Source organism: Abrus precatorius, unplaced genomic scaffold (genome assembly GCF_003935025.1).
Source record: "Abrus precatorius isolate BTA unplaced genomic scaffold, Abrus_2018 Scaffold2, whole genome shotgun sequence".
Classification (NCBI taxonomy): Eukaryota; Viridiplantae; Streptophyta; class Magnoliopsida; order Fabales; family Fabaceae; genus Abrus; species Abrus precatorius.
Genome location: NW_020874362.1, coordinates 26,114,227 through 26,131,386, shown reverse-complemented (window position 1 = coordinate 26,131,386; position 17,160 = coordinate 26,114,227). Strand labels below are relative to the sequence as shown.

Here is a 17,160-nt window from a genome sequence, read left to right as displayed (position 1 = left end):
GGCTACGTCCACGAGAACTTGTAATTGACTCTAGAATTCTCAATTGAAGCTAGGTATATAAAAACAAATTTTAAATAACACATAAAGAATTAAACATAATCTTAAATAATGTTCTTTTTCAATTTATAATTATTTAATCAGTCACGATTTTTGCATAATTACTGAATTTTTTTTCAAAACATGTAATTATTGTATGACTTATCCCTTCTCAGGAGTATAGTAAAAAAATTATAAAAAAACTTTCACGACAGCAAAATTTACAATTATTTGTACATATTTGAGACGATTTCTTTAATTTAGATAAAGGAACAATGTATTTGCTGGTTATATAATGTGACAAGCTCAAAGCTTAGTTGACAGAAGCTAAGCTAAGGGTGAATGTGGGTGCCCCATAAACATCCTCATCAATAGTCAACATCAAGTGTGAAAGCAAGCAGCCCTAGTTCACGTTCGCACTCCACACGCACACATACTTTAGACCATACCGTATAACCATACCCTTCCATCTCCATTGCTCTTGTATTTCCTAGTTGCAGAAGAGGCCATAGACCCGTTACCAATCTCAATTACACACGCACTCTCTCTTTCCTTATCTATCCTTATCCTGGTGCCGAATGCGTGATCACAACCATGTATATAACTGCCTCTCCGCTTCTCAGAGTAACTAGGCCTAAACTATTCTTTTCTTCTTCTGTTTCTAGAACCTTCGCTTATCCTCCTTCTGTAACCGCTTACTCCTCCCGCAGTTCCTTCTCCTTCGGGACTCTATCCTTTCGCTCCTCCGTTCCCCGGTGGAGCCACCGTCTCCATTCTACCTCTCCGCTCACTGTTCGTCCTCAGATCAGAGCCGTTGCCCCCGCCGTCCAACGCTTCCACCGCAAAATCGCTACCATGGGTGCTTCATCGCTCCTTATTGTTTATTTTTTTGATTGAGCTATGATTTGTCCATTTTCTCTGTTATTTTTCGTTTTCACGTCCATTTCCTGCGTTTTATTATTAGCTTTCCAACACGAGCATGGGTTGAGCTTTTTGATGATATTTTTTTAAATTGAGGATTTCTATGTGTCATGGTTGTTTGAAGGAGTTGTGTAATTTGCATTCTCTTATCTAACTGAAATTGTATGAGTTTGTTACATGTAGTCAAGTTTCGAGTATCTAGTGCTGAAATTTTTGTTCTGATTGTTTGTTTCAGCCAATGAAAATCCTTTTAATGGAAACTTGACAAGTCTCCCCAAGCCCGGTGGTGGCGAGTTTGGAAAATTCTATAGTCTTCCTTCTCTCAACGATCCCAGAATTGGTAATTTGCTAACTTGGCTTAGGCTGATTTTGTTCTTGATTTGAACCATGTTATTTAGTAAAGGTAACAGGGTCGTGATTTAAGTTTGTGATATTGGTAATTTCATATTATCTGTGTGACAGTTCTGTTAGTGATGATATCAACTTTATGTGTGGGTGACAGACAGGTTACCGTATTCCATTAGAATTCTTCTTGAATCTGCCATTCGTAATTGTGACAATTTTCAAGTAACTAAAGAAGATGTTGAGAAAATTCTTGACTGGGAAAAAACTTCTACAAAGCAAGTTGAGATTCCTTTCAAGCCTGCTCGTGTTCTCTTGCAGGTATCTTGTTAACTTCTGAAACCTGGATACAGTGAATTATGTTAGGGATGCGTGACAGGAAGTAATATGTTTTATTCTACTAAACTCCTTTTCTCTTCTCAGGATTTTACTGGAGTCCCCGCTGTTGTTGACCTGGCTTGCATGCGGGATGCTATGAATAAGCTTGGCAGTGATTCAAATAAGATCAACCCCCTGGTATGCATCTTTCTTATCACTTGCGTGGTCTTTTGTCCTGTATGAATTCGTTGATGACAGTCACCAAAAAGTTTTCAAAATTTTAATTTGAAATCTTGAGTTATATTTATTTGTTACAAAGTAAAAAGGAAGTTTTGAATTACTTTAGAAAAATCAGCTTTTGTCTCGTAGATTTGAGTTTTACATAACTAGATGTGACCATTTCTGCCATCTGTGCTTTACATAGATGCTACAAGTTCTGCAATCGATAGTTTATGTAAAAAAAATTTCAATATATTTAGCTGCCGTAGTTTACTGTTATAGCTTTTGTTGGAGTTTGGCAATTTTTAAAATAAGGGTCAGAACTTCCCTAGGTAGAACTAGTTTCTTAAATTATCAAATTATACTTATTATGTCAGAATATTTGATTAATTTCATAACAAAAAATGTTTTGGGAATCATTTTTGAAATTTTAGATGAGGATAGGAGACTAATGGGGAAAACTTCATTTAAATAAAACTTGATTAGTGTGGGAATTCTTTTAAACTAGTTTGACTTAAAATTTATCCTACTGACTTGGTACACAATGTTTGAATGATTACCAAGACAAATTTTGTAAACTAACTCCATTCTACTTGGTTATTGGATGTTGGAGTTTGACAAATGCTGTATAAGACATATTTTCCTTGTATTGTGTTTGTTAGAAGTGGTTCTGAGCTATATTTGTTGGCAGGTTCCTGTTGATCTTGTCATTGATCATTCAGTTCAAGTTGATGTAGCAAGATCAGAAAATGCTGTGCAGTCAAATATGGAGCTTGAATTCCGGAGAAACAAGGAGAGATTTGCTTTTCTTAAATGGGGGTCAACTGCATTCCGTAACATGCTTGTTGTTCCTCCTGGTTCTGGTATAGTCCATCAAGTAAGTTTGGAAGCAACGACACAAAATTGCTTTGGGAATTTAATTTTTCCTTATATCATTAATATTGGGGGACTTTTGGTGTGATGTCTTGAATTCCAGGTGAATCTTGAATATCTTGGACGGGTAGTTTTCAACAATGAGGGCCTACTCTATCCTGACAGTGTGGTTGGGACTGATTCACACACAACTATGATAGATGGGCTTGGTGTTGCTGGATGGGGAGTTGGAGGTATTGAAGCTGAGGCAGCAATGCTTGGTCAGGTACATTACCTTGTGATCTTGATATGTAAACATGTGATGCAAGGAGTTTTAATTCTATCCAAAACAGTAATGGTTAATGAATTTTGAAGGCATATTGACTCTGGAGAAGTATTTGTTTATTTGCTTTATCATGAAACAAGCATGTGGGGTAGTTTAGCTACAGTGTGAAGATTCCAATGCTGTGTGTTATGATACTTAACAGCCTATGAGCATGGTTTTGCCTGGTGTTGTTGGGTTCAAGTTATCTGGAAAACTACGCAATGGTGTTACAGCAACAGACTTGGTTCTAACTGTGACACAAATTCTAAGAAAGCACGGTGTTGTGGGGAAATTTGTTGAATTTCACGGTAATTTAGTTTCTCAAGGCTTACTGTCACATTTATATTTTTTCCCTTTTTTCAATCTATGCTGATTGTCCTTGGCTCCTTGCTAAGTAATAGCTGTCCCTGTTTTGTTCTCTAGGTGATGGTATGGGTGAATTATCTTTGGCTGACAGGGCAACTATTGCTAATATGTCTCCTGAATATGGTGCCACAATGGGCTTCTTCCCTGTGGATCATGTTACATTACAATATCTCAAGTTAACGGGAAGAAGTGATGAGACTGTAAGTACTGTATATCAACTCATTTATTATTTGCAGATATGAAATGCTTGTATAACTATTTCTGAATACAGGTGGCCATGATAGAGTCTTATCTCAGGGCAAACAAACTGTTCGTTGACTATAATGAGGTAATATTAATATATTACTGTTTCCCTATACACTTATCCTTTCTAACAAAACAATGTATATATGTTGAACGTATGAAATGCTAATTTATTTTCCATGAATTCAGCCACAACAAGACAGAGTGTATTCATCATATCTTGAATTAAACCTTTCCGATGTTGAACCATGTATCTCAGGACCAAAGAGGTAAGAATATGTGTCTTTCACGTGTTGCCCTGTATGTCAATTATTGTTTTTTTTTTCTCTAATCTTTATCCTATTATCAATGGAATAATTAACACCAAATGATATTCTTGTAGACCTCATGACCGGGTGCCTTTGAAAGAAATGAAGACTGACTGGCAGGCTTGTCTTGATAGCAAAGTTGGGTTTAAGGTTAGTAATACTCTGACATCCAGAAACCTTTACTTTCATGTCATGGTCTTATGATAAGAAACAACAATTTTGTGCTCTACAAGTTGAATTAGCTGTTGATCTTTAGTTTTAAGCAAAATTGCTATTTCCTGACCATTTGGTTTTGTGATAAAATGCCAATTGGGTTCAGTTTAGTCTCACTTCCAGTATTTGTCTGCTGTTATAGTGCTTCATTGTCCGTGGCTGTTTGCCTGGATTTTTGTAGTTGAAATTGTCATATCTGGCGAGTATAAAATTAAATCATTTTGTTTTTATAACATAGAACCATCAAACATCAACATCAAGTATCAATATTTTTTTACTGTGTTCATTTTAATTGTATCTTCAACCTGCAGTTTCAGTGTCATTTACAAAAAATCTTTAGAATCTACAATGTCCATTTCTGTAATTGCATTACTTCTGTTTGCCTATATCATCAACTTACTCGATGCCTGAAGTGGTACTGGTATAATTTTCCATTCACCTGTTTGTTATATTTATCAAACTGTTGGTGGCTCTTGCCAGCATGAGCACCACACTGTTAATGGCAACTCGAAGAAGTCAAGGCTCTTCTTCATTCCTATCCATAAACTCCTTACTATTTTTGCATGACTCTGTTCTGGGGACTTTAACAATAGCAGTGATGTCAAAGCCTCTGGTTTTGTATATGCTTGCTTTATTATCTGGAAGTGTTTGAAAGATCCATGTGAATGAACATGAGGGGATCTTGTACAGTTGTACAGCATAAGACATTTTTTCTTTATTGAAACGGAATATGTAGAAGTGGAATCATCCATGTTTCATTGGCTGTTGTCTGATGAATACCCTGCATGAATATAATTTACTGTATTCCTAAATGTTTTATTTGAATACAGGGATTTGCTATACCAAAAGAGGCACAAGGAAAAGTTGCAAAATTTGATTTCCACGGGCAGCCGGCAGAGCTCAAGCATGGTAGTGTTGTAATTGCTGCAATCACGAGCTGTACAAATACGTCAAACCCAAGTGTTATGCTTGGGGCTGGTCTTGTTGCAAAAAAAGCTCACGAGCTTGGTTTACAGGTTAGGCACTAATATAATAATATAAAAGTTAAACTATATATTTATTCGTTATAAATTATATTTATTTATGAATTAGTCCTTATATTTTTAAAAATTGCATTTTAGTTGCTATACAAGTGTTTTATTTTGTTTTAGTCATTGCTGTTACAATGATATCAATGATGGAATGAACCAAAATATAATAAAATATTTGTATAAAAATTAAAATGTAAGTTCATTTTTTTAAATATAAAAACTAATTTATAAACATGTCAAATATAGAGATTAAGGGTTGTATTTTAACAAATTATAATTTTAAAAGAATAAAACACACCAAAGTTAATTTTAGAAAAAAACTTGTTTTATAGCTCAATCTTATCTTTATAAAGTAAAGATTTGATACAATGTGCAATGTTTTAAAATATTATAATAAAATAATAGAAGTAAATATCAAATTTTGGTTGACAAGCTTACAAATATTCAAATTATATGAGTATGAAATAATATAAGATGATTTAATGGTTGAAATGATCAATTTTGTATTTTATGAAGAAATTATTAAGTGGTGTAAATGTTTAAATTTGATATTTGGTGTCAATAAATTTTAACTCATCTTTATAATATTTGGTTATTGATTAATAAATAATTTTATTTAATTTATATTTTTTAATTTTTATTCTACTTTTAGAAAAATGAAGAAAATGTCAACATTAGTATTTTTATTGTAATTTTTTAAAATATAACTATCTTAATTTATATATAATTTACATTTTAAATGATATATTAATTTCTGTAAAAAATTTAAAATATTTTTATAAAAAATAAAATATTTACTATATTTGAGATGTAAAATTATACTATTGTTCAATTTTTTTAAGTCAACTTTATTACATGAGTGAATTTGTAACTTTTCTATCATAAATAAATAATTTTTATTATATTGAATTAAAATTTCATAAGTTAATATTATGGTACTTTTTCTATCAATTAAATATTTTATTTTTGAAAAAATATTTTAGCATATATATATATATATATATATATATATTTCATCTGTTATAAAAATCTTTATTATATTAAATTATTCTTAATATTTTATTAATTATAATAATTATTTTTTTTAATTTATGTATTTTTCAAATCAATAGGTTCTATATTAATAGATATGAATGATCTTGAATCGTAAATTATGATTTTTGACTTAAATATGAGTTTTTAATCGCTTAAAAATTTATGAATCTTTTAATTGATATCTCAGTTTTAATTTTTTTAGACAATTCCACTAATTTTTTTTATTTTTAGTTAAAATATACATTTGATTCTTATTCTTATATTTAACACTTGTTTATAAATTAATTCCTATACTTCAAAAAATCTTATATTATAAGTCCTGTACAAATGCTTTGTTATGTTTTAGTTTCTATTGTTAACAATGCAACGACATGGATTAAAATGTAATAAAACATTCGTACATAGATTAAACATAATTTTTTTAAAATATAAGGAATAAATATACAATTTAACATAATATATATAACAATACCACTTCTCTTCTTTTCAGGATGAAGTCAATACCTTCTGCCTTTTGTTGTCCATTTTTTGTTGCAAGTAATAAAAGCAACAAACTGCATGGTTTTTATGTAAACCTTTTCTTGATTCTAATTGTTGCTGTTTTCACTGTTTTGGCAGGTCAAGCCCTGGGTTAAAACAAGTCTTGCTCCAGGCTCTGGTGTTGTTACAAAATATCTACTCCAGAGGTAAATGTGCTTCGTATAAAAATACTTGTATTGTAGTTTTATATTATAATTGTAGTCAGTTCCCCTCTTTACAATTTAGGAAAACGTATTCTGATTTTGTATTTATTTCTACTTTTCTGGCAGTGGACTGCAAAAATATCTAAATGAACAAGGTTTTCATATTGTTGGATTTGGCTGTACAACTTGTATTGGCAATTCTGGAGAGCTGGATGAATCCGTTGCTTCTGCCATCTCAGAAAATGGTCATGTTTAATAACAAAATATTTCTTGAACTGAAGTTGATTTCTTTGCAACTCTTTTCTCACCTAATTTTTTCTTGTTGAAAATTTTTGGATATCCTAGTAGTCTCCTAGACATATTCTGCTTTTCTAGTCACCTGTACATACTCTGCCTTTTATTTTCCTTACTGATTTCATTTTTTGTGTTCTGAAGCAGACATTATAGCAGCTGCTGTATTGTCTGGGAACCGTAATTTTGAGGGCCGTGTACATCCATTGACAAGAGCTAACTACCTTGCCTCTCCTCCTCTAGTTGTTGCTTATGCTCTTGCTGGCACGGTATGTATGTCTAATTCATATTTCCAAAGTGTGTATACTTTGTTTTTGGTTCTTCTATATTATTATCTGATTTTCATCTCTCTTTGTAAAGGGCAATAGTTATCTAATTCATTATCTGAAAGTAAATAAAACAGACAAATCATAAAATTATTGCAGGCTAATCACCAGTATTGGTATTGGATGCTATACATAATCTGCATCATCTTCATTTGTGTGGTTGAATAAGCAAACTTAAGCTGTGCAATGTATTTGACCCGAGTACAAACACATTGTACATTTCCACTCTATTCTTCTCAATTTTCTCATAACAAATATAGTGGTCTTATTCTAATTTTTTGGATATTCACATCCATAACTCTAGTTGTGGACTCACGCATACAATAATAGTTGCATGCATGTGCATATGAAACGTTAAGAGTTTGTTTACTTCGAGAAAACATTGTTTGTTTTCACACACAATTACGAAAGTGTCACCTTATTTTATGTTTCGAAGATTTATATAGTAAACAAGAAAAAACATCTTGTTTTTATTGCTTCTGAATAAATCATTGAAAATAAATGATGAAAACAGGAATTTTTTTTTTTCATACCATATAATACCTGATATTTTGGTCTTTTTTTGTGTAACAAAAATGTATTTGACTATGGAATTTCTTTTTTCCGACAGTGACAAAGAATGTCATATACCTAATCTCATTTAGTGGGATATACTTTGGTTGTGATTGTTACTGACAAAGAATGTCTTATGGGAAACTAAATTAACTAATATTAGCCCAAATGTTGTACTGATTGAGTATATAGCTTTGTTTCGAACGGTCTTTTGTTGGTAGGATGCTCATTATATTTATTATTATGGAAATGGTGATAAAATTCAAGTTGTAAGAAAATAGAACCCCAAATGTTAAGTGGACCTTCACATATCTTTGGTCAAATTTCCAGGTTGACATTGACTTTGAAAAGGAGCCAATTGGGACAGGGAAGGACGGCAAGAATGTCTACTTGAGGGATATATGGCCATCTACTGAAGAGATTGCAGAGGTAAATGGCATCCAATTTTGATAGATCTAGGCAAATCAACAGCTGAAATACTTCTTTAATTTATGAAACAATTCTGTCCCAGAAACAGTGGATACATTTTGGAAACTAGAAGGCTATTCATATAAGAAAGATAAAGAAATATACTAGAAAATATCTCCCAATTACCAGAATTGAGATTCCAAGCCACAAGCAATGGCCGAAATTCACACCAAAATTTTCACTCCCCATCCCCCCCGCCCCCCTCCCTTACTTGCCAGCTTCTGTCGCTCTTCCATCTCAGTACTAACTTTCCTCATTCCTCTCCTTTCACGCCCCCCTTTATTATTTGTAGTGTAAACTTTCCAAGACCAGGGCTCATGACTAATTTGGTCTACCATTTGGTATACCTGCATACCCTGTATCTGATGGAGTCTGGACTATCAAATTTGCTCATTATATGATATCTGCTTTAAATATTCAACACTATAAATTTAACTTTGGGCTTCTGTATTCCTAGGCTGTCCAATCTAATGTCTTGCCAGACATGTTCCTAAGTACATATGAGGCTATTACCAAGGGAAACCCTATGTGGAATCAACTACAAGTTCCTGCTGACACTCTCTACTCATGGGACCCCAACTCAACATATATCCATGAGCCCCCATACTTCAAGGATATGACCATGGATCCTCCTGGATCTCATGGTGTAAAAGATGCCTATTGCCTGCTGAATTTTGGTGACAGTATAACCACTGATCATATTTCTCCAGCTGGAAGTATTCACAAGGACAGTCCTGCTGCTAAATACCTTCTTGAGCGCGGGGTGGAACGCAAGGACTTCAATTCTTATGGAAGTCGTCGCGGCAATGATGAGGTGATGGCAAGGGGAACTTTTGCCAACATTCGCCTTGTTAACAAGCTCTTGAATGGGGAAGTTGGGCCGAAGACAATTCACATTCCTACAGGGGAGAAGCTTTATGTGTTTGATGCAGCAATGGTGAGTATAGCCTACTTAAATATGACGTTTTTTTATTGCTTTTGGGCTTTTGAAGTGACAACATTTTTTTTTTCTATATTTGTTTTACTAAATTTCTTGTGAATCCATTTCCTTCTGAACTTGCATGTATGAACTATTGAGTCTTGCGTATTCAAATGGATAACAGACTTCTAAGTATGTATTGCAAAGCTTGATATTCTGACTAGGGTATGTGAACATTATCTTTGGTTTAGTAGCATCTCTTCTTTAATGAAATGATGCAGGGTATTGTTGTGGGTCTAAATCCACTGCATACTGTGCCTCAATACAATTCTCCCCTTTGTTCTCTGTAGTCTGTATAGCAAAAGAGAATTATTGAATAGCATCGTGCCAGATAATGTGATAGACCATCATTAATTTTAGCTCTGTTAAGTCTCTAAATCCCTTTTCTTTCTCATGCCAGAGATACAAGGCTTCTGGGCAAGACACCGTTGTGTTGGCTGGAGCTGAATATGGCAGTGGAAGTTCTAGAGATTGGGCTGCCAAGGGTCCGATGCTACTGGTGAGTTCCTTTATGTATTATAACTTGTGATTAAATTGAAATCTCTATTTTTCATACTTAAAATATAAAGGTTAATATTCCTGCTGACTGATGACACTTGCATTTCAATAGGGAGTCAAAGCTGTGATCGCTAAAAGTTTCGAGAGAATTCATCGCAGTAATTTGGTAGGAATGGGTATTATTCCTCTTTGCTTCAAACCCGGCGAGGATGCGGACACATTGGGATTGACTGGTCATGAACGTTACACAATTGACCTCCCAAGTAAAATTAGTGAGATTAGGCCTGGCCAAGATGTGACGGTCACAACTGATAATGGAAAATCTTTCACCTGCACAGTACGCTTTGACACCGAGGTAATTTAAGCATTTCATTGATTTATTTATATTTTTAACCTTTTCTTATGGTCGGCTACTAGAGTTACATTGTCAGGGTTCGCTGGGGATGAGCCAAGCTTATCTTAAACTTGCTCCATCATAGCCTTTCCCACACTTTTTTAGTGTTTAACATAACACTCGTATTTTCAGGTGGAACTCGCTTACTTCAACCATGGAGGCATACTTCCATATGTCATAAGGAACCTCATTAAGCAGTGACGCCATTGTTGATGGAAATTTCTGAGGTCATTGTTAGTCATGGTATGTTTTCCACGTTGTAAAATGTGGGAATAAATTTCTGAAAGAAAGGAGATCCCTTTCGAGGGAGGTTTTGACTCTTGCCAAGGTTATTAATTATTAGGCCTGTGAACAGTTGTTAAATTGTTAGTAAAACACTGCCGATTGCGCGACCCCACGATCGGCTCAGGTGTCCTGGTGAAATATTTCATTCTTCAAGATTTAAGAGAAACTATGGCTTTTTGATAGTAGAACTTTAGAAGCAAAAGGAAAAGTGAGATTTAGATTTATCTCATCGCGAAAAGTTTTCAAAAAGTAGTACGTATGCGTGGGGAGACATTCCACGAATATGGTAGTGTATCTTTTTCTTTTTTGGGGTCCAAAACATGGTAGGATATCCATTTCTATTAGTCGAGTGACGAGGAACAGTATAAAACGCGTTTAGATCCGAATCTGGGAACACGTTGAGAACTGAACCATCTCAGGCGATTGCACTGCCATCTGCCATTTTCGTCCCATTCGTACATTGTGGTCACCCGTATATTACCCATAAATGAATGATCAAGCTTTTATTAGGAGTGAGCGAAAAACTAAAATTGACCCGAATTCAGGTGTAAATTTGATTTTTAAGTTGACCAGGTTGGATACTGGTTATTGTCGATTTCAAGATTTACATTTTGGCGGAATGAGGTAGTCGGGTCCGGTTCTTTAAATTCACACCTAATGGAACTCGAACTCCATTGATACTCGATTCACTAAGCATTTGGATCACAAGGCTCAAAGCATCACTAATGTCACACGTAAAACATTGGAGTTTAAAAATTCATTTTGAAATTTAGAACTTCAAAAGGAGGGCCATGAGACAAAGCTGCAAAGGGAATGGTTCAACTTTCTAAACAATCTGAAAATTTAGAAAGTTATCTCACTCTTTCTTTCACTCACTTTCATTTTCTCACCGACATCTTCTTTCAATCTTTCTTGGTCTCTTTGACTCTTATTCTCTCCTTTCTCCATACTAATGAAGGTTTTTCCTTTTCTCATGTAATCTTAAGGATGCTTGTGCCGTTTCTGCCACGCCTAAAATTTATCCCTCTTTTCATTCTCTCTTCTTTCTCTTGTGCTGTCTTGCATTATTGTTGGCATTTTTTGAGTTTTACTTATTCTCTTTTTCTCCTCTCATATCATGTAAAAGAAGAAACAAGATCATATATAACAAGAAATAAGAAGAAAAAAAAAACTTGCAGAACAAGAAATAAGATTGTGTAGAAAAAGAAAAAGAAAAAGAACTAGGAAACATACAAAAAAAGAAACATGATCATTATAAAAGAACAAAAGAAATGTAAAAGAAAAGGAAGAAAAAAGGAACCAAAAACTTGAGACATGCAGAACAAGAATTACAAAGAAAAAGAATTAAGAAAAATGAAAAATAATCATGTAAAACAAGAACGAGATCATGAAAAAAAAAAAGGAGAAGAAAAGAAGAATCAAAAATGAAAAATGAATCATGTAAAAAAAGAAGAAAAAAAAGACCATGTGAAATAAGAAGAAGAAAATGATCAAGTAACAAGAAGATCATGAAAAACATAAACAAGAAGAAGAAGAAAAAGAAAAAGAAGCATTAAACGTGCAAAACAAGATAAAGAGAAGAAGTAGAAATAAATTTAACAAAATAAAAATAAGAAACATGAAGAAACAAAAAAATCATATTAGAGAAAGAAACAAGAATAGAACAAAGAAAAGAATAATAAGAACAAAAATATCGTTCGAGTATGAAGAAGATGAGATAATTTATAATAAGAAACATGAAAAAGAAACATACAGAAAAAGGAACAAGATCATGTAGAAAAAGTACAAGAAGCATGAAAAATAAGAAACAAGAATATTGGTAGAAGAAAAAGTAGGAAGCAAGGGAAGAAAAGGAACAAGGAATATGCAGAAGAAAAGAACAAGAAACATGAAACATGAAAATAAGAAATAAGAATATCAAGTAGAAGAAGAAACAGAAAACATGTGTTAGAATTTTCTTTTTATTTGGATTACTATTGATTGGTGTAATTTTAATTTATTAAAATAGGTTAAATGTATGACCTAATATGTTATTCTATTATCCTGTTTTGAGTTTTGGAAATCACAATGTGTACATATAATTATTGGACTGAGTCTAGTATGTGAGTGTGCTGAGTAGTATATGTAGGGCCTAATGGGCCTAATATCCATGATGGATGAAAATTAGGTAACCTATGTTTTTATTTAAAAGGAGGTAGGATCCCCACTTGACTCTTGAGAAAATATATGCTCTCTAACAACTTACAGTTCCATTAAGGGGTCAATCTATGAAAGAAAGGGAGATCAAGTGGAAGAGTCTGTTCTTGACAAATACCCGTGTGTGCATTTTGTGATACCAAAGGAGAGTTATAAAAGATGTCTTCAAGAGGTTTGCAATTTACCTTCACATAAATAATATTTGGGTGTTCTAAATTCTGGTATTGATCCAAATAATTTTACAACAAGATCATGTAGGGAAAAAAAGAACATGAAAAATGCAGAAAAACAAGAAACAAGATAACAAGAAACAAGATGAAAAAAAAGAAGCATCAAACATGCAAAATAAGAACAAGAGAAGAACTAGAAACAAATGGAACAAAATAAGAACAAGAAACATGAAAAAGAAAAAGAAATATGAAACATGCAAACCAAAAAATAGTAGTAAAAAACATGCAAAATATAACATCCTTAGTTTTATATTTATTATTATAGCATTAAATATTGGTTGTATTTGTGAAGTTATTTAAATTTTAGAGAGTTTAAATGATGTAAGTTGCAAGATATTTCGCTGTAGAAAGAAAGAGCGTCTAGAAATCAGGTACTCTGACACTCTCTCGTTGTAATGATGAGCTCTTGCTGTAGTTAGAATGATAGACAGTAAAGTAAAATTTTATCTGATTTTTTGGCTACAACATTGTAGCAAGAAATTCTTGATTTAGTGAGAAATGGCTTGACGTAGAGAGAATATCGCAAGTCAAGGAGTATTTAAGGGTTTTCAAGTTAGAAAACTTGGATTATAATCCAAGTTTTAAACTCTCCCCTGTTCTCTCAACCTCCAACCCTCTTTTCTCATAAAAATCTCTCTAAAATCTCAACTCTCCTTCAAATCTAAGCTTAGAAACTACATCAATCGACTCTAAGTAAGTTCTTAGAGCTTTGTTCTCTCTTTTTGGTTGTTTTCTATGTTTTTTCCTTCCCAAAATGTTCTTTTTTGTGATATCTAGGAAGCTCTTGGTTCTTTCACTAAAACCATTCACAAATCCTCTTTCAAAACTTTGTTTTAAGGTAGGGAGGGCTCTATTTTGTGATTTTAAGCATAATAAATATTTTACACCTATGAGAGTAATTTATGTATATGTTCTTATATGATTTTCATGATTGATTAACATTGGATTATTCTGAAAGTATGTTTGTTGATTTTGGGTGTTAAATATGTTTGAGTAGTATACTTGTTTGGAACTTAGTTTGGAAGTGTTTTACTAAGTACGATCTTTTACTTAAGTGATGAATTTAGTATGAAAGAGAATATGAGATAAGTGCACAAAGTTGAATGGATCTAGTGTAGATAGTTACAGAGATATATTGGGGTATAGAGTCCAGAGACGATGGAAAATCTAGGAAAAACGTAGGGTGGTGAGCGACATTCGTGCATGTGTACACATTATTTCTGAGAGCGAATGTGCCACATGGGATCACACTCGTTTTCTGACTAAACTCCTAACTATACCTTTGCTAAGGGATCCGTTATTGTATACATTGTATCCGTATGGATGAGATAATTAGCGACTATTTACCTAGTTGTGTAAGACCTCAAGAATTGCTGGAAGTATTATATTTCTGTGATCATAGTGCACTAGAAGTGCGTATATAAAAATGGGAATATAGTGATTTATAATGAAATATATGTGTATATAATACATTGTTGTTGAAATTGATGTTATCTTTTATTCCATGGTTATGGTTATGCTGCAATGTTAATCTTTAAATTAGTGCTATGTTTAAATGATAAAATAGAAGTTCATCCTTACTAATATTTTCAGGAAATCAGAATGACAGAGCATCAAGAAAGAATTAGATTAATAGATAGTTCTATACATAATAGGTTTAATTATGTGTTTAACGAGTATTAGAGAACTTGTTATTTTAAGTTTGATGTCCTTGTTATTTAAGTTTGATGTCCTTGTTGAAGATGTACCTAGGACTTTTATCATGTTAGAGATGGACTTTTCTTATATTATTCCTTTTGATTTTTCTATGGCTAGAATATACCATACCCTATGTATTCATATCTATAGAGGTATTGTTAGAACTCCAGCAGCCTTCACATATCTATTTACGTACAACGACCATAATCATTTCGAAAGACCGTCAGATGGACTTTTGAGTGAGTTACTAGTACAGAGGTCACGGATGATTCATGCGATCGTTATCTTGAATTAGACGATGATTTTGATTCTGAAGACATAGCAGAGATTAAGAGCTGGTATGAGAATGAATAGTATCAAGTTCTCAATGTTGAATGTATTTTGGGACTGTTTTGGGGCTTAAATTACTTTTGTAATATAATTATTTTAGTCATGTAAATATCATTTTGAGTCCCACCTGTTTTAACAAATAGTTTGTAAATTACTGTATGAAATATGTATAAATGTAGGCCTTGCACCAATGTTTGTAAATATTTATTTAAGATAATTATAACTTATGTTTACGGCTATTTACTTAATATCTTTCGAATTCGCAGACTTTGTAAAAAGCATTATTCACAAATAGATATTTTATCTATTTATACTTACAATATTTGGCATATACGAAAAATTTGTACATTATGCCGAGCTTGTATAAATGGAATAAGCAACTTTTAAAAATTTAGGATGTTACACAAAAGATGAGGAAAAGAAAGAGGAAGAAAAATAGCAAAAAATAGAAAGATCATGTAGAGTAAGAAACAAGAATAATAAGATAGACAATAAGAATAACAACTAAAATATCACATAAAAGAAGAAACAAGATCACATACACAAAAATAAGAAGAAAAAGAATAAAAAACATGCAGAACAAGAAACATAAAGAAAAAGAAATAGGATTATACAAAAAAATAAGAAAAATATACAAAAGAAGAGGAAGAAAACAGACAAGAAATCTTTAAAAAAAAAATGAAACATGCTAGATGAGAAACAAGTAAAAAAGAAGAAATGTAGAACTAAAAATGAAAAGATCATGAAAAACAAGGAACAAGAAGTAGAAACAAAATGAACAAAATAAGAACAAGAAACACGAAGAAACAAAAAGATCATGTAAAAGAAAATATAAGATCATATATAACAAGAAAAAAGAAAAGAAAAAAAAAAGCACGCAAAACAAGAAATAAGATTATGTAGAAGAAAAAAAAAGAAACAGACACATATGAGAAAATAAACAAGATCACGTACATCAAGAAAAATGCAAAATAAGAGGAAGAAGAGGAACAAGACTAATGCAGAAGAAAAAAAAAAAGAAAAATGAAACATGCATAATAAGAAGAAACAAGAAACAACAAAAATACACGAAAAGAAACATGAAAAATTAAAAACGAGATCGGGTAAAAGAAGAAACAGGAAAAAAATCATCTAGAAAAAGTACAAGAAAAATGCAAAATAAGAGGAAGAAAAGAAACAAGAAATATGCAGAAGAAAAAGAACAGTAAGCATGAAACATGAAAAATAAGGAACAAGAAGATCAGGTAGAAGAAGAAATAGGAAACAAGATCATGTAGGAAAAAAAGAACACAAAAGTTGCAGAAAAACAAGAAGCAGAAGAAAAAGAAGCATTAAACATGCAAAACAAGAACAAGAGAAGAATGAGAAACAAATAGAATGAAACATGCAAACCAAAAAACAAAGAAAAAAATAATAATAACAAGAAGTATGCAAAAGAAGAGAAGAGGAAGAAAAATAACAAAAAGATCATGTAGAGTAAGAAACAAGAAGAATAAGACAGAAAAGAAGAATAACAAGAACAAAAATATCACGTAAAAGAAGAAACTAGATCATATATACAAAAAATAAGAAGAAAAAGAACAAAAACTTGCAGAACAAGAAATTGTGCAAGAGAAGATAGAAATAAGAATCGTATATAAAAAGAAAAGAACACGAAACATGTAGAAGATCAAGAAATATGCAGAGAAAAAACAAGAAACATAAAATGTGCACAAGAACAAGAAAATAATGAAAAACAAGAAACAAGAAGTAAAATAAGCATCACACATGCAAGATAAGAGAAAAGGAAGAAAATTTGCAAGAAATATCATTTAGAGCAAGAAAAAAGAATAACAAGAACAAAAATATCATGTAGACGAGAAGAAAGAAGACAAAAAATATTAAACGTGCAAAAATAATAAACAAGAAGATAGGGTAGAAGAAGAAACATGAAACAAAGATCATGTAAGGAAAAAAAAAGAACAAAAAAATACAAAAAAAAAAAAAATCAAACATGCAAAACAAGAACAATAGAAGAACTA

At 32.3% G+C, this 17,160-nt stretch overlaps 1 protein-coding gene across 4 annotated transcripts; it reads left to right on the top strand.

The window, feature by feature from the left end:
- Positions 1-302: 302 nt before the first annotated feature.
- Positions 303-15,363, top strand: LOC113858528 (aconitate hydratase, cytoplasmic). 4 transcript variants are annotated; one of them, XM_027491213.1, is made up of 21 exons: positions 469-895; positions 1,193-1,297; positions 1,460-1,620; positions 1,723-1,815; positions 2,528-2,713; positions 2,813-2,974; positions 3,177-3,321; positions 3,437-3,579; positions 3,651-3,707; positions 3,812-3,891; positions 4,005-4,080; positions 4,974-5,159; positions 6,828-6,895; positions 7,019-7,137; positions 7,331-7,452; positions 8,392-8,490; positions 8,987-9,466; positions 9,909-10,007; positions 10,119-10,361; positions 10,533-10,643; positions 14,705-15,363. In XM_027491213.1, exons 1-20 carry the CDS (start codon positions 631-633, stop codon positions 10,599-10,601), a joined length of 2,958 nt encoding a protein of 985 aa, XP_027347014.1. In that variant the 5' UTR covers positions 469-630; the 3' UTR covers positions 10,602-10,643; positions 14,705-15,363. The 4 variants fall into 4 exon arrangements, with proteins under 4 accessions (XP_027347013.1, XP_027347014.1, XP_027347015.1 ...); XM_027491214.1 differs by lacking the exon at positions 14,705-15,363 and having other exon boundaries at positions 474-660; positions 747-895; positions 10,533-12,009; XM_027491212.1 differs by lacking the exon at positions 14,705-15,363 and having other exon boundaries at positions 303-895; positions 10,533-12,009.
- Positions 15,364-17,160: the final 1,797 nt, after the last annotated feature.